Source organism: Thalassophryne amazonica, chromosome 11 (genome assembly GCF_902500255.1).
Source record: "Thalassophryne amazonica chromosome 11, fThaAma1.1, whole genome shotgun sequence".
In the NCBI taxonomy this organism is placed as follows: domain Eukaryota; kingdom Metazoa; phylum Chordata; class Actinopteri; order Batrachoidiformes; family Batrachoididae; genus Thalassophryne; species Thalassophryne amazonica.
Window position 1 is genome coordinate 39705600 of NC_047113.1, and position 27672 is coordinate 39733271.

A 27672-nucleotide genomic window follows, 5' to 3' on the forward strand; every position below is an offset into this window, starting at 1 on the left:
TGCTCTGAAATGATGCATGCACAGTGGAGGCAGGGCGGGCCGTTTGGTCTACGACACCTGCTCTTGTACATGCAATGCGACTGCTGTTGGAGGACTTTGGATGGCACGTGGACTTTGGCCGGGTGTGGGTCAATTGGCCATTCCGGCACCAATCGGCCTGTGAAGGCTGTCTCAACTGCGACTTTCAGCCAGGATTCAACGTGGCCAAACATTTCGTACAGCCCCTCGACTGCATTCCTAAAGGTCCAACTTGCAATGTGGTACAACCTCATCTCAACTGCTATTCGATTGGGTTTCCAGTGCGAGTGCGCCACCACTGTGGTGTGCATGTGCTGTGGCCGAACGGTTGTGCGGATGGCTGTACGAGGCGTTCGAATGCTGCTCAACTTTTCACGAATGTCTACCGAATCCCCCTTCATGCGCCATTCGGCCTCATTTGCGCCATGTGTGAAGGGGCCTTTAATACCAGGAAAAAATTATTATTAAACTAGACACTGCTGGGTCTAAGAGACCCATACTCATCAACCACCCATGTCTAACAGGATTTGGTAATTATGGCTGAGGTATATTACTTTGGAATCAAATACTTGTCTGTAGCATTGCATGCAGCACATGTTGCTTGAATGCATCTTCTGTTGGAGGGAGCATGGCAGCCTTTGTCTGTTGTAGTGGCCCGCGTTTATCTGAAATCATCAAGATCTCTGGATTTTTTCTCTTTCTGTCCATACAACAGCAGCAAAAAAAATGGTGAGTAACTTGCAGGCAAGCAGCAACTGAGAGCCCAACGTCAAATTTCGAAAGTTCCTTGAGATCTGTAATATTCTGTGACAGTTTTGTGAGGGCAGTGCGTTTACCAATCCTGAACAATGCACTGTTAGTGTCACAACCTGTAAGAGCATGTACAGATGGCAAGCAAGAACATACCATTTCACACAACTTTGCAGTGATTGCATGTACAGGAATGTACCGTTCATGAGTCGTCGTTCTTCCAGAATGACCATTATACATGTAAACCTCTGGAGCAAGACTTTTGCTGAAGATGTACAGCAGAATGAATGACAATTCTAGAGTGTGTCTGAGATAGATTGATGGCATGCAATAACATCCGCTTCCTCTTGGGATGAGAGAAGTTCGGGAAAGCACAGAAATTTCTGCGCCCCCCCCCACAAGCTTAACAGTATTCCCACTGACAAAACCTCCAGCTAGAACAATTGTCTGGTTTTCTTTCTGGGCAGCAGGGTGGCTTAGTGGTTAGCACTGTTGCCTCACAGCAAAAAGGTCATGGGTTTTGATTTCCTCCTGTGGCCTTTCTGCGTGGAGTTTGCATGTACTCCCTGTGTTTGCGTGGGTTTCCTCCAGGTCCTCCAGTTTCAACCCACATTTAAAGACATACAGGTTAAGTGAATTGGAAACCCAGCTCTCCCTTGCAAAAGAGGTCTCGATCTCAACAGGACTAACCTGGTTGAATAAAATAAATAAACAAAATTCTTGCAGTCATGCTAGTGCTTTAGTAACCAGAGCATCACTTACAGAGGCAGCAAGTGCAGCCTTGTTTGCCATTCCTTTCAAGAACTGTCAGTAGTTTGGTACTTCAGGAACACCAGTTACTTGGTGGCTTGGAGTAACATCAACTGCACATCTTTGTTCTCAATCCATCTGCTTAATAGATTGTAATCTGTCAAAAACAACGGTGATGTTTATTCTGAGGTCTCCATTTTCAGTCTAAACAGCTTCTTCATGACTTGTTCAAAAAGATCATGAAATGTTTGAGGAGTAACTCATTGGAAGACTGAAGCATTGACATTCCACCAATGATATAAGTTCTTCATACCTGTGCATGGTAGCAGGCTGTAGGTTTCTTCACATACAGACTCAATCTTTTTTGACAACTCAGCCTTACATGTCTTTCGTAAGGAACCATCATCATTGAACAAAGCAGGTGGCACAGCTGCAAGCTCATGCTGTAGCACTGTTTTGAGGTCAATATGTCACTTGCGGGAAACAGAGCAAATGGTGAAAAAGAACTTCTGAACAACACATCAACTTGTGCTTCTTATCTGATGACACCATACATCCCAAAAACCTTTCTTCACAAGACTTTTCTTTGCGAACTTTGTCATCTTCTGTTTACTAGTGTCTTTCAATTTTGTTCATGAATTTTCCACATATTTAGCAGCTATCTGACCAGTGACAATGTTGACCGGAGCAGCTGGTACAGCTTCCAGGCGAAATGGATTCTGGGTACTGACTTAAAATAGTATTAACTATTTTTTTCTGTATCTGACACATCCCTTGCCAACCTTGAAACACAGAGCTCCTCGTGGAGTTCTTACTCTTTAAAATACATATTTTGTTTAAAATAGCTGTTTTATTATCAACAGCACTTTTATTTGCATAGACATTAATTATTTTGTGCAGCAATAAGTTACATTTAAACTAAAAAAATTCAAAAACAGTGACTTTTTGATATTTTCTGGTAACCATGGAAATGCCTCTTAAAAACACCCCTGCCACCAAAATAAACTACCATAACTATTCTTTTCCCACATCTCAAGCAATAATCTTCAGAAAAAAATATATATTTAATTTTGTTCTCCTGAGGGGAGGGGTACCACTGCAGTACACCCCCCAACACACACACACACATTCAATCATATTCCATACCCACTTACTCCAATGAAGGGTTATGGGGGGCAGGAGCCTATCAGTACCAACAGAACCAGTCAGTTCCATAGGTGAAATGTTTTTTGCAATTTTATTTTATTGCATAATTTTTGCCATTTTAATTTTTTATTCTTATTTTGCATTTTGAAAACAGAATTACAATGTTGAGAATAAATTTGAAATGTCAAGAATAAAATGAACTTTTGAGAATAAATCAAAGTGTTTAGTGACAAGAAATGATTACATCATTAGAATAATACTTTATTATTAATTACGATATACATCGATCTAATACATACAAGGAATATGAAGAGACTGTGGTGAAAACCGGTTGTGTTGTGTGAGAAAAAATAAAATAAGGGAGAAAATGAGAGGAAGTTTTTTATATATTTTCTGAATTTATTGTACAATTGACTTTTTATTATTTTATTATTAAGTTATGCTGTCACGCTTCATGGAGGGAATTCGTCAAGATACTCCAGCCAGTTATTCACTGTGTAGCAGTTTTCCTGTGCATGCAGATTTTTAAGAATGTTTATGACCTTAAGTTCTTCTGGAATCTTGAACTTCCATAAGTCGATGTACTCCACTCAGTTGTTTGCCCTGGAAGATTTTATCGTTGCACTACAATGAACACACGGCCCTTCACAGAGCCTTTGTCGAGTCAGATGGCTGGGAAATCCCAGACGATCTTACGCTGAGGACCTGTTACAGGCTTCATCTGCCTTAACAGTCGTTGGGTTACAAGCCATCACCTCCTCCACCTGTTCCTCCATTGAAGAGTTCTTTTTTCACCAGATTCCCATTAGGCATCTCATTTTCATGGTTTCTGTTGGACCTTCATGGTTACCGTAGTTGCCACGGGCTGCACAAAGTCCCCTCTGTATTTTACCCCAACAGGCAATCTCCTACATGATCTTTTATGCAGGTGTCATAATGAGGACTAGAGGTTGGATTTTGGTGTATGCCGTAGAGTCTCCATAGGCATAATTATTTCTAGGATCTTCTTTAACCATTTTGTGCATCACTTCTGTGGCTTCACAGAAGTCGATGTACTCCACTCAGTTGTTCGCCCTGGAGGATTTTCTTGTGCAGATTTTTAAGAAGGTTTATGACTTTTTTGTCTGCATCATGGTCTTCTGGAATGTTGAACCTCCATACAACTTCATATCAGAGTAAAGGGTTTTTTTACACTGTTCTATGTGCCGTGGGCCTGTACAAAAGTCCACACAATCTGAATGGTACATGAAGGTTCTTGACTCAAGGCTCCTTACAGATCCCCATCTCATCAACATTGTTATCCTTATTTGATGGATGACCGTTTCTGCAAAATATGGCCCTGGCCACACTGGAGAAGAGATTTTTGATTTGTGTATAAGCTTGGACGAATTTGTTGCACACATAGGAGAAAATTTTTTTCAATTGTCATCCAAGGCTTGATTTTATCTCCATCTGTGGTCTCAGGAGAAAGACATTCTTGAAGTATGAGATCATCATCAGGGTCGACAATTGATGGATCACCTCGAACAGCTCCATCATTTTCACTCGGGGTTAGACTACAGCCCTGAACAATTCTTGAGGGTAAAATGAGAAGTTATTTGTTGTTAGTATTAAAAGAAGGCCAAAACTTCAAAGAGAAAAAAATTACTCTTGCAGCTCAGATTAAGCCTCCAAATTCTTAATCTTGATCTTTGTAGCTACAGCTCCCTTTACACAGAAATAACCAGAGCAGAACATGTACGAGGTCTGTCCAAAAAGTATCGTACCTTTTTATTTTTTTCAAAAACTATATGGATTTGAATCACGTGTGATTACATCAGCCACGCTTGAACATTGGTGCGCATGTGTGAGTTTTTCCACGCCTGTCGGTTGCGTCATTCACCTGTGGACAGGCTTTGAATGAGCACTGGTCCACCCCTCTCGTCGTCGTTTCATTGCGAGGAAACGGCGGAATGATTTGGGCTTTTTTTTTTCCCCATCAGAATTTTTTCATAAACTGTGAGAGACAGGCAGCTGGAAACCATTTGAAAAATTTTAATGGCTTTCGGTGAAAATGTTACGGGCTTGGCGGAGGCTTCGCGCATCACGACAGCAAGAGAGTCAAAGAACACCTCCGTTTCGGCATGTCAGAGGACAAGTTGGACAATTTCTCTTATACTCACTCGACTGGTAAGCACTGAAAGCCAAGATAGGCATGTCCCAACTTGTCCTCTGACACGCCGAAACGGAGGTGTTCCTTTGTCTCGCTTGCCGTCGTGACGCGCGAAGCCTACGCGCAGCTTTCCATGACAAAATCTCTTGTTAAAAGTGAAATCTGCTGGAAAATGGCTGATGTCCAGCTCTTGTGATAACCAGAGAAATTGCACATGACAGTCACGGATCCACACAGCCATCCGTTTAGAAATGATCTGGTGGTTTCTGCCTGTCGTCGCAGCTCGGAGCGCGGTGCGCCATTGTGGGCCGTCCTTAAAGCGATAGTAACACTCCTTAATCTCTGCCAAGCCCTTAACATTTTCACCGAAAGCCATCAAACTTTTTCGAATGGTTTCCAGCTGCCTGTCTCTAACAGTTTCTGAAAAAATTCTGATGGAACAAAAGCCCAAATCATTCCGCCATTTCCTCAATAAAACAATGACGAGAGGGGTGGACCAGTGCTCACTCAAAGCCTGCCCACAGGCGAATGACGCAACCGACAGGCGTGAAAAAACTCACGCATGCGCACGAGGGTTCAAGCTTGGCTGATGTAATCACACGTGATTCAAATCCATATAGTTTTTTGAAAAAAATAAAACGGTCCGATACTTTTTGGACAGACCTCGTACAGGTGTTCTCTTTTATCCAAGAGCTAAATGAGGGCCACACCTTGTGTGTCAATGTACAATAAAATTCCTTAAATGTGATACAAAAAGGTTTTGAAATAGAGGTTTCTTTTTTCATGGAATAGTGGTTGCAGCCCTGCTGTAGAGAAGATAGTGTCCAGACAAACATGGAACTTTATTAACTTGTGCATTCCTCTACAAAAAAAAACTGATGGCTCTGTGATGCCCACGTACACTTGTAGAATACTTTTGGCTTTTGATAAACTTCTGGTTCCTGGAGAGGATAATCTACTTGGGTTCTTAAACACATCTAGGTCCGATGCTTAAGAGACTTAAATGTTTCATCATCTCACCATCAGAGATCTTGTTGGTGCGTCTCTTTCCAGATGGTTTACGCCCAGCAGCCCGGAGCAGGGAAAGCGCATCCTCTCCATCACTTGGCTCAGACTCTGAAGACGAATCACTTTAGTTCTCAGAGGGCAAAAGGTTTGAGATCCCTAATCAATTTTAAATGAATAATTTCAAATAATATGTATAATAACTTATTTCACTTTCCTCTGGTTTATATAAAAATTTAGTTCATGTGTCCCTTATCTAACAGTTGTGTTAAAGGCCAGACTTGATGGCCTTTAACACAACTGTACATCACTGTAAATCAGTTCCTGTACTGGGAGTTATAAGGCTGCATCACAAAATAAATTACTGAAATATTAGACTTTACTTTTGGACATTAAATGGACATTATGGGACAGACTTTGTGAAGTGCATTATACATAGTGCTTTTATGAAGACTTTTATCACAAAAAAATGGAATGAATGGGGGACAAAGACCTGCAATATACAACCCCTGGCAAAAATTATGGAATCACCGGCCTCAGAGGATGTTCATTCAGTTGTTTAATTTTGTAGAAAAAAAAGTAGATCACAGACATGACACAAAACTAAAGCCATTTCAAATGGCAACTTTCTGGCTTTAAGAAACACTATAAGAAATCAGGAAAAAAAAAATGTGGCAGTCAGTAACGGTTATTTTTTTAGACCAAGCAGAGGGAAAAAAAATATGGAATCACTCAATTCTGAGAAATAAATTATGGAATCACCCTGTAAATTTTCATCCCCAAAACTAACACCTGCATCAAATCAGATCTGCTCGTTGACATTGACCCTATGTGTCTTTTTGCAAGGAATGTTTTCAGTTTTTGCTCTATGGCAAGATGCATTATCATCTTGAAAAATGATATCATCCCCAAACATCCTTTCAATTGATGGGATAAGAAAAGTGTCCAAAATATCAACGTAAACTTGTGCATTTATTGATGATGTAATGACAGCCATCTCCCCAGTGCCTTTACCTGACATGCAGCCCCATATCATCAATGACTGTGGAAATTTACATGTTCTCTTCAGGCAGTCATCTTTAGAAATCTCATTGGAACGGCACCAAACAAAAGTTCCAGCATCATCACCTTGCCCAATGCAGATTCGAGATTCATCACTGAATATGACTTTCATCCAGTCATCCACAGTCCACGATTGCTTTTCCTTAACCCATTGTAACCTTGTTTTTTCTGTTAAGGTGTTAATGATGGCTTTCATCTAGCTTTTCTATATGTAAATCCCATTTCCTTTAGGCGGTTTCTTACAGTTCGGTCACAGACGTTGACTCCAGTTTCCTCCCATTCGTTCATTTGTTTTGTTGTGCATTTTCGATTTTTGATACATATTGCTTTAAGTTTTCTGTCTTGACGCTTTGATGTTTTCCTTGGTCTACCAGTATGTTTGCCTTTAACAACCTTCCCATGTTTGTATTTGGTCCAGAGTTTAGACACAGCTGACTGTGAACAACCAACATCTTTTGCAACATTGCGTGATGATTTATCCTCTTTTAAGAGTTTGATAATCCTCTCCTTTGTTTCAATTTACATTTCTCGTGTTGGAGCCATGATTCATGTCAGTCCACTTTGTGCAACACCTCTGCAAGGTGTGATCACTCCTTTTTAGATGCAGACTAATGAGCAGATCTGATTTGATGCAGGTGTTAGTTTTGGGGATGAAAATTTACAGGGTGATTCCATAATTTATTCTTCAGAATTGAGTGATTCCATATTTTTTCCCTCTGCTTGGTCTAAAAAAGTAACCTTTACTGACTGCCACAATTTTTTTTTCCTGATTTCTTATAGTGTTTCTTAAAGCCAGAAAGTTGCCATTTGAAATGACTTTAGTTTTGTGTCATGTCTGTGATCTGCTTTTTTTCTACAAAATTAAACAACTGAATGAACATCCTCCGAGGCCGGTGATTCCATCATTATTGCCAGGGGTTGTATACAGTGCATCTTAGGACATCTGACTAATTACAGGGAAGCAGAGGTAATGCACAACTGTATCTTCTTTCAACTTCAATTGTGTGAAGCAAGGTTGGGTAGGATTACTTTGAAATGTAATCCAAAAGTAATCAGATTACAAGTAATCCAAATGTATGTACATACATACAATCCATATGTATTCTTTCAAAGTAATCCTACCCAACCTTGGTGTGAAGTCTGCATCTAATAAGTACATAAATATACATCATAATGTTTAATAAATTCCCAAAATTGAGTTCTATTTGTGTGTTTACGATGCCCAGGCTCACCTCTTTCTTCATCATCATCATCATCATCGTGCCTAGTGACTCCAGTTGAGTGTGGCTCTTGTTTGTCTGCAAAAAGATTAGAATCATTAAAGTAGATCTGCATTGAAATAAATGCAGTCAGATCTTTGGACCAAAAAATGACATATTTACACATAAGCTCCTTCTGAACATAGTAAAGTAAATCTGCAAGCCCAGATCTGTCATTCAACAGAGAAATCTTCATTTAAAAATGACAAAATTACAGCTAAAGTTTAGCCCTCCGCAAAACTGTCAGCACATACAGGACGCTGCCAAGACGTCAAAGACACTATCCCAGCATGCATTGCGCGCGCCAACTGTAATTTGTGGATTTACATCAGTTTGCATCTCTTACAAAAGCACCTTTTTTAAAACTTCATATCATCTTGCGGTACGTTTGGTGAGTACACATTTCTTTTATTTTTGCCTGAAAATTATTTTTGGGGACTTTTTCCATACGCCCATTTGATTGAGTGTTGTCGCATTGAAAATCTACTGTCTTTAGCCTCCGGTGTTACCGTTGCGGGGTATAGTCCATGAGCCAGTCATCAATTTTGGCCTAATCGGTACCACTGATAGTGGCTAAACGACACTTAGAATCCAGCCTCAGTGTACCATGACCTACACAAAAATGTATGATAGCAATCTCAGGGTGGTAGCTGTAGCCAGGTAGGGGTCAGTGAAGAATTACAGAGGTCAAAATTTTAAAATGCTCCAATCACGTTGAAAACTATATATTATGGTGCCTGCTCCCAGACCACCAATAACCAGCAAAAATCAATTTAAGCATAAAAATTCAAAAAGAAAAAATATAGCACCTTCAACTGCACCACAGACTAAAACAGTTAAATGTGGTCTATTAAACATTAGGTCTCTCTCTTCTAAGTCCCTGTTAGTAAATGATATAATAATTGATCAACATATTGATTTATTCTGCCTTACAGAAACCTGGTTACAGCAGGATGAATATGTTAGTTTAAATGAGTCAACACCCCCGAGTCACACTAACTGCCAGAATGCTCGTAGCACGGGCCGAGGCGGAGGATTAGCAGCAATCTTCCATTCCAGCTTATTAATTAATCAAAAACCCAGACAGAGCTTTAATTCATTTGAAAGCTTGACTCTTAGTCTTGTCCATCCAAATTGGAAGTCCCAAAAAACAGTTTTATTTGTTATTATCTATCGTCCACCTGGTCGTTACTGTGAGTTTCTCTGTGAATTTTCAGACCTTTTGTCTGACTTAGTGCTTAGCTCAGATAAGATATTTATAGTGGGTGATTTTAACATCCACACAGATGCTGAAAATGACAGCCTCAACACTGCATTTAATCTATTATTAGACTCAATTGGCTTTGCTCAAAATGTAAATGAGTCCACCCACCACTTTAATCATATCTTAGATCTTGTTCTGACTTATGGTATGGAAATTGAAGACTTAACAGTATTCCCTGAAAACTCCCTTCTGTCTGATCATTTCTTAATAACATTTACATTTACTCTGATGGACTACCCAGCAGTGGGGAATAAGTTTCATTACACTAGAAGTCTCTCAGAAAGCGCTGTAACTAGGTTTAAGGATATGATTCCTTCTTTATGTTCTCCAATGCCATATACCAACACAGGGCAGAGTAGCTACCTAAACTCTGTGAGTGAAATAGATTATCTCGTCAATAGCTTTACATCCTCATTGAAGACAACTTTGGATGCTGTAGCTCCTCTGAAAAAGAGCGCTTTAAATCATGTGCCTGACTCCGTGGTATAACTCACAAACTCGCAGCTTAAAGCAGATAACCCGTAAGTTGGAGAGGAAATGGTGTCTCACTAATTTAGAAGATCTTCACTTAGCCTGGAAAAAGAGTCTGTTGCTCTATAAAAAAAAGCCCTCCGTAAAGCTAGGACATCTTACTACTCATCACTAATTGAAGAAAATAAGAACAACCCCAGGTTTCTTTTCAGCACTGTAGCCAGGCTGACAAAGAGTCAGAGTTCTATTGAGCCGAGTATTCCATTAACTTTAACTAGTAATGACTTTGACTTTCTTTGCTAATAAAATTTTAACTATTAGAGAAAAAATTACTCATAACCATCCCAAAGACGTATCGTTATCTTTGGCTGCTTTCAGTGATGCCGGTATTTGGTTAGACTCTTTCTCTCAGATTGTTCTGTCTGAGTTATTTTCATTAGTTACTTCATCCAAACCATCAACATGTCTATTAGACCCCATTCCTACCAGGCTGCTCAAGGAAGCCCTACCATTATTTAATGCTTCAATCTTAAATATAATCAATCTATCTTTATAATTAGTTGGCTATGTACCACAGGCTTTTAAGGTGGCAGTAATTAAACCATTACTTAAAAAGCCATCACTTGACCCAGCTATCTTAGCTAATTATAGGCCAATCTCCAACCTTCCTTTTCTCTCAAAAATTCTTGAAAGGGTAGTTGTAAAACAGCTAACTGATCATCTGCAGAGGAATGGTCTATTTGAAGAGTTTCAGTCAGGTTTTAGAATTCATCATAGTACAGAAACAGCATTAGTGAAGGTTACAAATGATCTTCTTATGGCCTCAGACAGTGGACTCATCTCTGTGCTTGTTCTGTTAGACCTCAGTGCTGCTTTTGATACTGTTGACCATAAAATTTTATTACAGAGATTAGAGCATGCCATAGGTATTAAAGGCACTGCGCTGCGGTGGTTTGAATTATATTTATCTAAGATTACAATTTGTTCATGTAAATGGGGAATCTTCTTCACAGACTAAGGTTAATTATGGAGTTCCACAAGGTTCTGTGCTAGGACCAATTTTATTCACTTTATACATGCTTCCCTTAGGCAGTATTATTAGACGGCATTGCTTAAATTTTCATTGTTACGCAGATGATACCCAGCTTTATCTATCCATGAAGCCAGAGGACACACACCAATTAGCTAAACTGCAGGATTGTCTTACAGACATAAAGACATGGATGACCTCTAATTTCCTGCTTTTAAACTCAGATAAAACTGAAGTTATTGTACTTGGCCCCACAAATCTTAGAAACATGGTGTCTAACCAGATCCTTACTCTGGATGGCATTACCCTGACCTCTAGTAATACTGTGAGAAATCTTGGAGTCATTTTTGATCAGGATATGTCATTCAAAGCGCATATTAAACAAATATGTAGGACTGTTTGCATTTACGCAATATCTCTAAAATTAGAAAGGTCTTGTCTCAGAGTGATGCTGAAAAACTAATTCATGCATTTATTTCCTCTAGGCTGGACTATTGTAATTCATTATTATCAGGTTGTCCTAAAAGTTCCCTGAAAAGCCTTCAGTTAATTCAAAATGTTGCAGCTAGAGTACTGACAGGGACTAGAAGGAGAGAGCATATCTCACCCATATTGGCTTCTCTTCACTGGCTTCCTGTCAATTCTAAAATAGAATTTAAAATTCTTCTTCTTACTTATAAGGTTTTGAATAATCAGGTCCAATCTTATCTTAGGGACCTCTTAGTACCATATCACCCCAATAGAGCGCTTCGCTCTCAGACTGCAGGCTTACTTGTAGTTCCTAGGGTTTGTAAGAGTAGAATGGGAGGCAGAGCCTTCAGCTTTCAGGCTCCTCTCCTGTGGAACCAGCTCCCAATTCGGATCAGGGAGACAGACACCCTCTCTACTTTTAAGATTAGGCTTAAAACTTTCCTTTTTGCTAAAGCTTATAGTTAGGGCTGGATCAGGTGACCCTGAACCATACCTTAGTTATGCTGCTATAGACTTAGACTGCTGGGGGGTTCCCATGATGCACTGAGTGTTTCTTTCTCTTTTTGCTCTGTATGCACCACTCTGCATTTAATCATTAGTGACTGATCTCTGCTCCCCTCCACAGCATGTCTTTTTCCTGGTTCTCTCCCTCAGCCCCAACCAGTCCCAGCAGAAGACTCACAAATTCAAGTGGATCCTATTCTTATTTAAATGAGGTTTGTGTTAAAAGACCACCACTTATGGTCAATATGGTCTTTTAGTTTTTACATTCAACTCCTGGACAATCAGGAGTTGCTCGGTTCACGGGACATAATATTAGTAAAATTACTATTAATATAGAGTCCATTGTGACTTTTATCTGCAGACTAACAAACGTTACAAGTGGCCAAGACCTGGAAGCTTCTTTTCTCACCATCATGAGCCTCCACTTGTGCATGGCTGCCTGTGAGACTTCTGCTGGCTCCAGGTCCTGTTCCTGTGAAAAGATCACAATTGAAATCTGCGCTACAACAAGTCTAAATGTACTCATAAACATGTAGATAGTTATGGAAATGACATTCATAGCAGACAGCATGAAATATTAGAAACAAAGAGACACAAATCTACTGTTACGTTACATACCACTGATCACAGAATCCAAGGTCTTCAGAGTCTTCCCCTTCAGCGACTCCACTCCTTGCTCCATCGCAAAAAGAAGCTTCCCGATCTTGGCCACTTGAAACGTTTTGTCAGTCTGCCGATAAAAGTCACAATGGACTCTAATATCGTGTCCCATGAACCGAGCAACTTGTTCCAGCTCTTGATTGTCCAGGTCCAGGAGCTGACATAAAGTAGCCACGTGTTTTCTTAACTTTGTGGACCTCAGCAGCTCTGGCTGTTTTTTGCTTTACTTTCCTCTGCAAACTTTCTGAGACAGTCACAGCCGCGGATGTTAGTCATTGTCCCAGGCCTTGCAAACACATATGGATTTTCATCAAGTATTCCAGCTTGGTTTCGCCTCTCAACCAGGAAGTCCAGTGATGCTTTGGTGCGCTCCAGCAGTAGTATGGGGACTTTTTTTCCCCCTCTTTTGCCACGTGTCACCAAGCGTGTCAATCTATGGCTAAGTTGCTGCTCCACTGGTGACAAGGTATCATAGATGTCCTTATTCAAAGGGCCAGTATCTACCTTCTGATATGTCTCTAAGGTTAAACGTGAGGCTTCTCCTTCCCGCTTTTTATTGAAAACGATTATCTGTGCCAGAAGGCTTTCACTCAGCTTCTTGTACGCTGTAGTACTCACACATAGCTTCAGTTCCTTCTTCGCTTCATCCTCCATTCTTCTTAAGTAGTTCTGCAAGGTCACTACATCTTCTGTCAAAGGTATGCCATCCTCTTTACCTCACTTTCTTTGCTCTATTGTGCTGTGAGCATTGGATGACACATACATGGACCAGGAGGAATCCAGCAGCTCCTTGAATTTTTTGGCCTTGTTTTCATTTAAAGCATCACAGGACATCAAGCAGTGGCCAATCCAGGCCTCTGTTGCAGCTTTAAGTGAAAAGCCTATCTTAACTGCGGTAGATGGTTTTCCATATTCACTACTGTCTGGGTTATAGTTTGACACTCTTCGGGCTGCTTTAATAGCCAGGTGAAACTGTGCTGGATCAACAATATGACACAGATATTTTCTTGTCAATTTCTTTGGCAGCCAACACAAATCGTCCTAATTTCCTCAGTTTTTGTGCAATATATCTGTGTTGAGACTGTTCACGGCCCTTTTTGGCAAACAATGCATCTCCATATGTGCAAATCATCTCATCACTTCTAATCTGGGAGGTCACATGGTCTTGTTGCATAGAGTGAATAATTTTATGGAGTCCCTCTGAGGACACAGCAACTGTCATTAGTTGGGAGGAGGATTTTTGTATTCTGGCTCTGTTTTTTTTACTTTTACCTGTTTCCCCTTGCTTTTCTTTGCAAGTCTTTTCATGTCTCCAGAGTTCAGTCCTAACAAACATGGCCAAACAATGTTGACATGGGAGGTATCTCTTAACATCCATCTTTTTAGTGGGCTGTCGCCATGTAACTATTTCACCACTTCCTTTTTCCAAGACTGCAAGGTTGTGCTGCCAGTCTCCTTTATTGCGCAGAGCTTCCAAACATTTTTTCCGATCTTTCGACCGTGGTGGAAAGCTGAAAGCATGGGCAACCTCCTTTTCATCCCCATGTTTTCTTTCAAGATGCCTGGCTATTTTTAAATTTGTTTTTTTTTTTACAAAATATGCAATAATGCGCTTTGTCCCAGGCCCTCCTCCCACCCTTATTTTTACTTGTCTTTACGGTAATGTCTGTTATCTTTTCTTCACAATTCTTGATCTCACCTTCTGAACCCCTTTTATGCGTCTCCTTAACTTTGTGTCTGGCTGATTTCTCAGGGAGCAGCTCGTCTCCACTGGCGGATGGTGACAGTGACGATGATGATGGTGGTGGAGGATGGTACTCTTCACCTGATCCACTGTCGCTGGATAATTCTGACAAATCTTCACTTGAGGCTAGTGGTGACAAGGAGGGCTGATCATTGGATGATTTAGCTTTGAGATCTTCTGCATCTTTGGATTGGTCCATGTTGGCCTGAACAACAGAGGAATAAACAGTTAAACACAAATTAAATGAGTCTTCACAATAATGGTGTCTCACTGCAATTCTACAATAATGAGTGATGACATTTTCTCCTGTGAAAAATACAAACAAGCAAAATATGCACATTTCTACACTCTGATTACATCTGTACAAGTCTTGAACTCAGAGGGATTTTGTTTGGGGAAGACTAAACAGAAAATAAAGTCACAGTAGCCAGTAAACAGTTAAACAAAAGGAGCACTCATTTGTATCACTGACAGGCTTAGGATCATAGATTGTTTCTGTACACAATAGTTATCATATAAAACAAACAGAAACTCTGGACAAATATTAAGTCAAAAAAAAAAAAATCACATATAGGGTCTCATCTATCAAGTGTTTTGCTCAAATTCCAAACAGAAACAACAGTTTCTATTTGCCCTATTAATGTTTCAAATCCCGCAAAAACCTCGTAGAGGTCGCCGCGCTGTGAGATCTCAGTAACATTGAGAACTGCATTGATACACTCTGATCACGCTGCACTTTAATCGCTGCACACGAACAACACCATTAACGTCACAACATAAAACTATTTTTATATTGTGCCTAAAACTCTCGTGAATATATTCTCTGGGTTTATAGACGTTGTTATTGTGTTTGTTTCATGTAAACGTGAGAATCACAGTCTGTCTCTCCGTTATTTTCAATGGGAGCTGCTGTGAGCTACAATCGCTTCCTGATCATGTCGTTCTGGGGGAAAGTGAAGTTTGCTCTTTAACATCTTGATTATTATTCTTTACAACACTGTTTGTCCTCTTTGTTCCAGACTAATATATATGTCTGAAATTCAGTTTGTGTTTATTAAATTCCACACAGATTAAACGTAACAGACACGGATTATTTGTTATAATTGTTTTAACAAGTTTTCAGGGTATCATGCAGCAGTCTCTTATTAACGTGATGAAAAGCATAAAAAAAAAATACTTTTTTGCAGTATAATATTCGTTTACCATTGTCATCATGTGGATTCTCTGTTGTTTTGACTGCAGCAACTCTCTGGCGCGCAAGGGATTATGGGATACGTCAATAGGGCGAATGCACAGTTTGACATTGATGTTGCAGTACAGTCAGTTGTAATTAGGGATGGGTATTGACAAGATTTTAATCGATATCGATGCCATTATCGAGTCTGCTTATTGAGCTGATTCCTTATCGATACCTCTTGTGAATTTTGTACTAAAAGTAGGCTTTACAGGTTTTCTATGTATTTCATTGAGTCTTAAAGTAAATAAATATGAAATCGGTCACTGTATTCTTGATCTCTGGACATAAATAAAAATAAACAAAATGGTGTTTCACTTTGAAGTTATTAATTCAGACTGGACTCTATCATTCTAACTTGACTCAGAGAGCCGCGCAACGTTTGGAGCTGTGTGAACAGAACGGAGGACAATTCTCGTTTCTTTCTCGCAACAAGACAGGAGTCCCAGTTAGTAACTTTAATCTGCACAAACATGACTCACGATTGACATATTCAGGGATGAAAGTGGTGAAAAACAAAAAAAGCTGAAACCCAAAATTACCCCCCAACACCACCTGCATGAAAATGTTTGAATTCTAGAAGCTCTGAAATGCAATCTGGGACTATTCCAGACAATAAACTGGAGTGAGTGCAGCATCCATTTAGTGAGGAAAAAACCCAACCTTCCTTATTCGGATTCATTCCAGTAGTATTCTGCTCTTACTAGGATGCAGCAGTTTTCTAGTTTGTCATAGTTCTGGAGGAAATCAGTGAAGAAATTAATAAACTGAAAATATGGTTTGACCGAAACAAACTGTCATTAAACTTAAATAAGAGGGATGAAATGGAGGTGTAAGAGTCACTAGGTGTTCACAGGAAACATTTATTTCTGTATGTATGTATTTATTTATGTTCATTGTTAGTTGCTTTTATATTTTCTGTTGTGTTTCTATTCAGGTTCTTTTTGCCTCTTTCTCTAACATTGTATATAATAATCATTAGATTATTAATATATAAACAAAAATAAATTTAAGAAATATTACAATTTGAAAACAAATGCACCCGAACGTGATGAGAGCTGGAACTGCATAATGCTAAGTTTTAACATTGAAAATGCCATAGACATGCCAACGCGTTAGTATCGCTCCCATTTTTAAGTTATAAAATACATCAACTGTTTCAGAAGACCTTAACAGGTCAGTTTAACATAGAAAAGGTAAATAATACACAGACTTATGCTCTTTTGGGATTTAGCGGGGGAAAATTAAGCGAAAGTATAAACGAAGCAACAGATCGAACCACTGCTTCAATCTGCGAACTACTGCTTCGATTGGTTCAAGGTTCAGAGCAAAGCCGCGCTGCAGAAAAGTTGATCACGGACCCGCTGTAGGGTCTGTAATCAATGTGGAGAAATGATCATTTTCCTGACAAACACCCCCCAAAACAACGGCCACTCTGAAGGACCGATAACAGAATTGTTAAGCACAAAGCTTATTGATGTTGGTGGATCGAATCATTTCTTAACGATATCCGAAAGGAACCGGTTCTCGATACCCATCCCTAGTTGTAATGTGCATTGTTTAGCCCACAGACTTAGGTTTGGTCAAATGTGTGTGGGTCAGTTTTAATTTTGTCGAATAAAATATTAAGTCATAATTTTAGTCATAGTAATATTTTTCTAGACTAAAATTGTTACAAAAACTGAATTAAAATCAGTTATTTAGACTAAAATCCACATATTTTGTCAACTAAAATAAGACTAAATTAAAATTAAAAACTAGGACTAAAACACCAGAGCCACTCAGACACAGTTTTAAAAAGCCTCATATCATTTAAATCCTCAACTAGAGGAATAAGTTTAGAGCTTTGTTCCTGTGAGAAGCTCCATGACACTGTGGGACTTCATTTAATATGATTATTGTCAATAATATTAATTTTAAGTTGACTAAATTGATTTAAATTTCAGTTGACTACATTTACAGAGCATTGTAGTTCACTAAAACTAGACTATAAATAAAAAGAATGATTTGACAAAATCTTGACTAAAAACTAAGACTAAAACATGTTAAGTTTACCACTGGTGTGGCTCTGCAAATCATGCACCCTACAGAGGGATGCTGACATCTGAGAATGCAAAAGATCCAAAATTACCTAGCTGATAAACTATAATATTTGATTATCTAGTTAACCTTAGTTGAATAGAAAAAATATATAGGATAATGCTTTTTAGTTTTAGCATGGCAAATGACAAATGGCTAAAGTTCCATGCTCTGATAGGAGCTAACCTGATGATACTGAGGAAAGTGTAAACTCATATGGTTTGCTCCTCTCATCTCCTCTCTGTCTGCTCACGAGGGCACTGAGGGAACGATAAGCAGAGCGGGGGATGGGCGCCGCTGCTGCATTATGGGAGTTGTAGTTTGACCCTGTTTTACATCATATTTTGTTGATAAATTATACACATTTGGCTTTAGAGCGCTCACCTTTCACAACACAAGCATGCACTAGAAAGTAACTTCTTTTATGTTTAAATATATCACTTGCACTACTAACATGTGGTCAGAAAACTAGCTAACTAGCCTGGTAGCATGCAGACACAAGTAAAGTTAAAAGTCAAAGTTCTTACCTGCAGGAGCTGTAGAGTTTTCTTTTGCTCTCTCTGGTTTATGTTGGACATGTTAAATCTGCGCTCACATTTATCGTGGTGCTCTCTAAGTCTCTGAAGTCTGAGAAGGCTCCGTCTCTCACACAGACCACGCAGGTGCATCTCCCCTCCCCCACGCTGCTCCTGGGTCAGTGACGTGACAACTCAAAATTTTGTCTGACTTTATTTATAGTAGTTAAAATGCATATTCATGTGCAAAAAGATAAAATATATGTAGTACCTGCTGAAGATGCATTTCATTATCATAAAAAAACATTACTCATCTGTTATTTTTAGTCATTTAAAGGGTCATTAAAACTGTTTTGAATCCATTCAAATTTATTATCTACCCTATTTGGACTGATTTCGTGTGTGTTTTGTAGTCATATTTAAAATTTCAAGTGTTTCAATTTTCACTGCCTTTGTAATATTTATGCAACTTTTGTCCCATAATGCAAAAGTTTTAAAATAGCATATATGATGCAACCATTAAAAAAAATGACATTTTGCAGACTTTTATTTTGAAATATGTTCAATGACAGGCTGTAATATCATTTACAGGATTGTCATAAATCTACTGAAGCAATTTGTAAGTCTTTTTCTCTCTCGTGAGTTTAGAGGAAAACAAAAACAATTTTAAAAGGTAGTGTGCAGTCTCCATATGTGAGTATCATGTGGCGCAACCTTAAAAAAAATAAATACTATGTTTTTTCCACAAATATTGTATTTCATCATATATTTCACTTTATCCTTTTGAATTTTAAGCACACCCCCAAACCCACCCAAATATGCACATTTTCACCAATCAAACTATTTTAACCTTGTGGAGGCTCCTCCCACTTCATCATTATGCAAAAAAAATCACACTGTGATACACATGGTAAATATTTAGACCTGTGGCTTTTCAGATATTTGAATAAGGCCCAAAAAGACACTGCATATGCTCTGCCCATCCCCCACCCTCAGCTCCTGCTCGGGGCCTGTGAGGAGGCTCAGAAACACTGCAGAGGTGCAACCAATTAAGGCCTGTATCTTGGTCAAATATGAACCAGTTCACTCCAAAATCACTGCGGCGAGATTAGACAAGGTGTTTGACTAGTCATAAAAAGCTGGGCTCGCAAATCCTTAAGGGAAGCTACTTCCTTTATTAAAAGTCTTAATGAGATGGAACAAAGATATTCATATATAAGACAGTCAGGACAATGACATAGTCGAATTTCAGCCCAAAATTCCATTGGTAAGCTTTAAAAAGGTTAAAAAAGCATTTAAAGGCCTAAAAAGTGCTTTTTAATTTTCATTGCATGACCTTTGACCCTGGAACCTTGGAAATAAGTAGAGACAATACTGAGGTGGTCCCAAACTGCATACTATTTATTCAGATTTTTTTGTCAAAGCAAATTTGAATTATGAAGAAAAAGATATAATCAAAGGCCTGACCAAAGGCCTAATTTTGCTCCTTTTTTTATTTACTCCATAACCTTTGACCTTGGACCTTTCAAAATTTGTACACACAATCTACCTATACAAACAATCAACATACTACATTTTCAGCATTTTACCTTGTGCCAAATTTGAATAAGGCCCAAAAAGACGCTCCGTCACAGGAAAAACACCTCCGTTGGAAGCCTTAAGGACAAGTTGGAACATCTCCAGCTGATAAACAATTTCTCATATACTCACTCCACTGAAAGCCATCAAAAGCCAACTGGATTTTAACAAATGGTTATCAACACGGAGGTGTTTTTCCTGTGCTGCCGCACCGCGCCGGCTGTGTCCCAACGCGCGGACCCGTCCGCACGTCTTTCATTAAAAAATCTCCTTTAACAGTGGAATATCCGGATAAAATGCTGAAACCGACTTCTTCTGAAACGTCTCTGTTCTCTCACAACGTCCTGGATCAACAGAGCCTGAAATGTGGAGGTTTTAAGCTTGAAACAGGCTGATGACGCCGCCTGAGAGCGCTGCGCGATGTCTCGCACCGTAAAAAGTCCTTAAAGCGACAGAATCACCTCAAAATCTCTCATCAGCTGTTAAAATTTTCACTGAAAACCAGCTTAATTTTTCGAACCATGTCCACTTCGATGTGTCTCACAGGTTTAGAAAAAATTTTGATCAAACAAAGCGCCAGTCTCTCAGCAACTTCTCAGACAAAGGAATTCCGACGAGGGGCTGGACGACTCCTCCCACAAGGAGTGCTCACAGGCGAATGACGTCACCGACAGGCGTGGAAAAACTCACGCATGCGCACGAGGGTTCAAGCATGTCTGACGTAAAAACATATGAATGAAATCCATATAGTTTTTGAAAAAAATAAAAAGGACCTATACTTTACGGACAGACCTCGTATGTCGTATAAGAGTGCTTGAGGCATGTATTTTTATTTTTGCTCCTTTTTGTTTTTTACATAAAATCTAAATATTTGTCAGAAGAGGTCAGTGAAAAGTCTGGTGACCTGCAGTACTTGAATTGTCCACTGTGGCGCAATTGAGTCATTTTCCTGCAGTACCAGAGTTCTGCCAGAGAGGGCGCTCCAGAGCAAAATGTGTGTGAAAATCCGGTGAAAAATTCTCGACATTGACTCAAACTGAGGACCTTCTGTGAAAATCACAGAGGAGCTTCTGGGAGGCCTTTGGTGGTGATTTAGCTCATGACAAAGTGAGGACCGGCCAAAATGTCCTCACTTCCCAGAAATGTCCTCACTTTGTTGGTTAAAAACTTTGATCGGTCCTCACAACATAGCAAGTACAAACACACACACACACACACACACACACACACACACACACACACACACACACACACACACACACACACACACACACACACACACACTAATTTCACTATAGATGGGGAACAAACAAAGCTTTTCAATATTTTTGACTGAATCACAAAATCACTCCCAATGCACTGTTTTGAAATTAATGAAAGTAAATAAATAAATAGATAATTGAAACAATTGCTTCAGCAAATGACTCTCAAAATGATAAATGAAACAATTTCTTTAGAAAATTATGCACTGCTTCAAAATGTTTCAAAGCTTCAAAAATGATTAACCATTTTGAAATCTTCCAATCAACACTTTAACACATTTAGCAATTTCAGAAAATCATTTACTGTTTTAAATGTCAAGACACACTAAATTAATGATTGCTCCAGAAAACAATCCACAGTTTCAGAATTTTAAACAATTAGTTTAGAAAAATATGTTGAAATTATTTATTTTAAAAGTTATTTACTGTTTTTAAAATGCTTGAAACACTGCAGTAGTGTCATCTAGTGTACAGTAGAATTTGTTTGGTCCAGAAAATAATAAAATATCTAAAAACACTCAAAATCTAAGTGAAATAACTTCTTTGATAATGATGGTCTGTTTTGAAACACTACAAAGGAAGCAAGTGCTAAAGAAAACAATTCATGCTTTTGAAACACACAGATTACTGAATGGATTAATTGCTTCAGAACAATTCACTGTTTTTAATAATTCAAACACTATGATGGTATGATTGCAACAAAAAAAAAAAATAAATAAAAATCCTGGTTACACACCTGATATACAGTGACATATTAAAGTACTTGCTTGTCGCATTCCCTAAAAAAGTCCTTTGTCTCGCAAAATTAACACATTCACACCTGCACCCTGTCACTCAGCTGGGGCACATTTTGAACTGTCAGGTGCTCAGTGAGTTGTGAAATCACAGTCAACAGTGTGCACATGAAAGTGCACGCTCAGCAACTGATTTATCTTGTGCTTATGTTTTTTGTCTGCACAACAGTTCATGGGCAGCACAGTGGCTTAGTGGTTAGCACTGTTGCCTCATAGCAAGAAGGTCATGTGATCGATTCCCACCTGTGGCCTTTCTGTGTGGAGTTTGCAAGTTCTCCCTGTGTTTGCGCAGGTTCCCTCCAGGTGCTCCGGTTTCCACCCACATCTGAAGACATGTAGGTTAGGTGGATTGGAAACTTGTCCATAGGTTTGTGTGTACAAGTGTAAATGGGTTTGTTTGTCTATATGTGGCCTTACAACAGACTGGCATCCTGTCCAGGGTGTACCCCGCCTCACGCCCTGTGACTGCTAGGATAGCCTCCATCCCCCCTGTGACCCTTAACTGAAGTAAGTCGGTATAGAAAATAAGTGGGTGGACAACAGTGAAACCTTACAGCTGTTTAGTGAAGTCTTTATTCCCGATGATCCAAATGAAACCAATTCTAGCAGTGGTATAATTAGTTCACTGTTCTTGAGACATCAGTGACAGCAGGGCAGGTAGAGGAGGAAAACATTATGACATTATTAACAGTTTAACTGTGGGGTGTGTTATTTATACTTCTCCCAAACTGCTTTGGGAAACCCTCATCCTGGGGGGTGGCGGGGTGTTTGTCTCCTCTTCCCTTTAGAGAAATAGTAATGTAACAATGCTTTGAATGGGGACAAATACATGGAGAGGGTTCGAGAACATGAAAATGGGACCTTCTGGTTGGTCGGTACTCTCAAATTGAACTCTATAATTTGATACTGGTGAAAATAAAGATTACCTATCAATGAAGTTTACTACTGGGTGCAGAATAAAATGTCATGAGGAAGTTCAAGTTGTATCACCATCAAGAAATTATATAATGTGTGATTTGTTTTGAAGTATTTAAATATTTGTTTAACTGTCTTAAAACTCAGCAATGGTACAAACGTATCTGGTGCACATAATGTAGGTCATGATGTACAGCTGAGTGTTTGGACAGACATAATTTTTCTAATTTTGCCTCTATACACCACCACAATGGAATGAAATTGAAACAATCAAGATGTGTTTGTCACATAGATTTTTACCTTTCACAAAAATATCACATTAAGGATTTTTTAAAAAAATTGAAGCCACTTTTACACACAGTTCCTCCATTTTTTTCCCCTCACATCTTTTTATTGGCTTTTGCACAGAACAGTGCTGAACAAAAGTTTTCCAGAAAAGTAAAATTCTCCTGGGAGTTTATCCCAACACCGTATAAGCCCTCTCCATAAAACTCCAATATACACCACCTACATGTCACATCTACACAGATACACACATGCACTTACACACAGGGATGAGGGGGCTGGATAAAGCAAAACCATATTGACTGACAAGCAGTTTTATGGCCAGGTGTGACCTGTTCCCTTGTCATTTCATGGAAATTAAGCAGATAAAAGGTCTGGAGTTGATTCCAAGTGATGAATTTGCAGTTGGTGGCTGTTCACAGGAATTATCAAGACAAGGTCAAAACATGAGTTGATGCAAGTGAAGGAGGCCATAGCCAGGTTGGGGGGGGGGCAGAATAAACCTATCAGAGAGACAGTGGAAACTTTAGGAGTGGATATAGCAACAATTTCGTACATTCTTAAAAATGAGCACTGGTGTTACATTGGAGAGCTGTGCAACATCAAAAAACCTGGTAGACCACAGAAGACAACTAAAGTGCATGATGGCTTAATTCTTTATTTGGTGAAGAAAAACTAATTCACAACATCTCATCAACTCAAGAACACTCTGGATGAAGGTAGACTTAGCACTGTCAAATCTACAATCAAGAGATGCCTTCATGAATGGAAATCCAGCCTACAACAAAGTGCAAACCACCGGTAACTCAAGAACAGGAATGCCAAATTTGACTTTACCAGAAAATATCTAAAAAAGAATAGCTTAACCAGTTAAATTCAGTTTATTTATTTAGTGCCAAATCACAACAGAGCTGCCTCACGGCACTTCACATTTGGAGGGTCTAACCTTACCAACACTCCTGAGTAAGCACACAGTGGGTTTTTGAGGAAGAAACCTCAAGTCATTCTAATAAATAAGTGAGACAAGAAAAAGAAACAAGGAAAAAAATGAATAGGGTTCTCACTTAGGATTGCCACAGCAGATCGGCAGTGGATCTACATGTTATATGAAAGCCAATAATTATATTGTCCAAACGAATTTGAAGTCTTCCAGTGATACTAGTCTGTTTTGCTCTGATTCGTAATATCGTCTGCATGGTGCAGGTATCACTCCATCCATGTGGCTCTGTACAGTCCAAGGCAGGCCCAGTCACAGCCATGAGGCCTCAAACACAGAGAGAAAGAGAACAGAATCAATCGGGTGGAACTACCAGCAAATAAGGCATTAGTTTCACTAACAGTAAATCAACAGAGAATCAGAAAGGGTACTAATGTAATCACCGGCATCTAACCCTATGCTTCACTAACAAACCCAGAATTTAAATATATTGAGGCTGAGGCCTGTTCTGCAGTTAATAACACAAATTAAAACAACAGGAAATACCGTTGAATGTTTGAGTTCAATGGTTATGAATATTTTCCATTCCATCTTTCACTGAATGAATTATTCATTCCATTGAATAAATGACAATAACATTCATTATTTATTTTATATGACAGCTAAAATATATCCTTGCCATTTGATATTCAGACAACAGAAAAGGGACTTACATTTTGGTGTGCATCACTGGTCCTTTGATGTCAAGAGATTCAAAACAATCCAACAATCCAAAATTGTTCTCAGTCAACTTGTAAAAACAGTCAGATAGTTCAAAAACAATCCTGATGGTGTAGTCTGTGATGCCGTGCATTGACTTTGTGTACAGACTGCTGACTGCTTTCGTCAGTACAGCAAAAAAATTGTCAGAAATTTGTCCACCTCTTCATCCTAACAGCTCTTCATGTCTCCAGATGGGTTACAGCGTAGTGGATTTTTGTAGGTGTGCGTGTGTGTGTTAGAAGAATTAGCATTGTCAACTAGCTTGTTCAAATCATTGTCCGTCAGCAAAACAAACTCCACCATGTTTCTCCTCAAACTCCCCAAATTTAAAGACATGCGGGTTAGGTGAATTGGAAACTTCCTTGCAAAAGAGATCTTGAGCTCAATGGGACTAACCTGGTTAAATAAAGGTTAAATTAAAAATAATAGCTATAACTGGTGTAATACAAAATATTTACTGTAGACATCAACACGTGGTGGTATTGATTGGGGAAACTGTTTTGGTATTCTTGTTTGTGTCATACTGTGATATGTCAAAGTTGGTATTCCACTGCATTTTCTTGGAGCCCTTAATGTTGTTCTACATGCTGTGACATCATCAGGAGGTTTTTGTAAAGTTTCAAGGTTGAGATAAATTTATACAACTGGTATGTTCTGGTTGTTTGCTCAAACATAACATGGTTGAAGTCCAGCACATTACATCATCAAACATCTCACCAGATCACATTCGGGGGTATTTTACATTGTCATCCACCTCATCAAAGTAACTTTGACTTATCTTGAATTTGCTTCTTGTGAATATTTCTTCACACTGCTGTGTTATGCTCAGAGTGTTTCTCTTTTGCCTTGTTTGTGAAGGTGGAGAATATCAGAAGATATAGGGCCTCATGTACAAAGACTTGCATGAATTTCCTACTGAAACATGGCGTACGTTAAAACCTAGAAACTGTTGTATGCAGAAAAGTCAGATGTATCAAAGTGTGCGTACGCATGGATCAAAGCATGTTCCTTTTGTACATCTCAATCAATGTGGAATTGGGTGCACATGCAGAAGTACCAAACTCCTCCCTGTCCAAGCCATTTAAATATGCAAATTTATTTAAATATGCCCCGGAACCTGGGGTTCCCCTCAGTCCGATCATCCCGCATGAACAAAGACAAGAAATTAGACAGAGTGTGAGCTACAGATGAATGGAAATGAAGTGGAGACACACCAGGATATTTCATTTGGTACCCTGTCAAACGGGATAAATATGAAATGGAAAAGAATTGTGTAGGATCGTGTGTGTGAGGCCGTAAATGCTGTGGGTTTAGAGCGGGGCACACACACTGAAGTTAAAAAATGAGGTGTGCTGTGGCTGACAGTGTGTGACATCCACATCTTTACACATGGGGTTATTGACAAATACTGAATACAGGGAGACAATCGGGGGCCTATTAAGAAGCTCTGCAGCTCTAGTTTCACCATCAAGAAACAAACAAAAAAATAATAACAAAAAGCATATTTGAATGTGCAGATGCCCAAATGTGCCCGTGCTGGTTTTCATTCAGAACAATTACATGAATAAACTATTTACTCACCAAGCAGCCACCCATTACACACCGTGCCAGCCTCTAGCCTGTTCCCAACCCAACACATTTGCTCATCACATATGATTTCAACATTGATGGAATGAAAATGTTTCCTATTAACAAAAACAAATTCATCATGTGTTGGCACCTTTATAGAAATATGTGTCCAGTCAAAAGCTCTGATTACATTAGGGAAACCGCCTCTCACTGCAAATTGTGTTGGGAAGGTGTCGTAGCACGGACCCACAACAGGGGGCGCAAATGAACGGACAATGAATAAGCCAAAAAGTAACAATTTAATGTTGTGATAATACACAACTAAATACACAGAAATTTGCAAAGTCAACTGACACCAGGTGACGTGTGGGCAGGCTCGAAGATAGAAGACCCCTGACGAGAGAGAAGCCGCGTCCCACACGGCTTCCACCACCAACGGTCTGAAGAACACCGGAGCCGCCAAGTCCCGAGTCCCCAGGTGGCCTCTGTCTTCGGCTGTCGACCCTGGTACTGTTGGCAGAAAGCAGAGATAAGATGAATGAGTGTGAGTCCGCACACTCAGTAATCCACAGTCTGTACACAGTTAGGAGGGAGCACCTCCACCTCCAATCACACACTCGTGCAGCTCCTGGTTAACCACTTATCTGGTTTGGAGTGTGAGGCGAAGCCATCGCTGTCACACTAAACGCCAATCCCACAGACAAGGAAAACCACCAGGAAAACGGCTGCAACAGAAGTTCAGATTATTACACAACGTATGTGTCAGCAGAGAAATGACCTCTTCAGTAGTTGCGATTTCTCGGCGAGGAGGTGGAGTTGCAGTCCGGCCTTTATGGTGGTGATGATGATGATGAACGAGTGACAGCTGGTGCAGAGGATGAATGACAGCTGTCACTTCTTCTGGGTCTGGCGCCCTCTCGTGCTTGGAGCCTGCACTCCAAGCAGGGCGCCCTCTGGTGGTGGTGGGCCAGCAGTACCTCCTCTTCAGCGGCCCACATAACAGGACCCCCCCCTCAACGGGCGCCTCCTGGCGTCCGACCAGGCTTGTCCGGATGTCTCGCGTAGAAATCATCCAGGAGGACCGGGTCCAGGATGAAGCTCCTCTTCACCCAGGAGCGTTCTTCAGGTCCATACCTCTCCCAGTCCACCAGATATTGGAACCCCCGGCCCTTACGACGGACGTCCAGGAGCCTGCGGACTGTCCAAGCAGGCTCCCCGTCAATGAGCCGGGCAGGAGGCGGCGTAGGTCCTGGAGCACAGAGGGGCGAGGTGTGGTGTGGCTTCAGACGGGAAACATGAAAAACAGGGTGAATCCGCAGTGAAGCCAGGAGTTGGAGCTTCACTGCGGCCGGGTTGATGATCTTGAGGACACGAAATGGACCAATGAACCTGTCTTTCAGTTTCGGGGAGTCAACACAAAGAGGGATGTCCTTGGTCGAGAGCCACACCTCCTGCC

At 39.9% G+C, this 27672-nt stretch overlaps 1 protein-coding gene across 1 annotated transcript in view; it reads right to left on the reverse strand.

The window, feature by feature from the left end:
• The window catches only part of LOC117519661 (torsin-1A-interacting protein 2-like), a 20317-nt gene extending 2050 nt beyond the window's left edge, over positions 1–18267 (reverse strand). The window contains exons 1-5 of the mRNA XM_034180932.1: positions 18127–18267; positions 14242–14491; positions 12292–12354; positions 8101–8181; positions 5837–5932 (exon numbers count right to left, since the gene is read on the reverse strand). Coding sequence (XP_034036823.1) covers positions 5837–5932; positions 8101–8181; positions 12292–12354; positions 14242–14491; positions 18127–18267 — 631 coding nt within the window. The remainder of the gene's footprint in view (positions 1–5836; positions 5933–8100; positions 8182–12291; positions 12355–14241; positions 14492–18126) is intronic.
• Positions 18268–27672: the final 9405 nt, after the last annotated feature.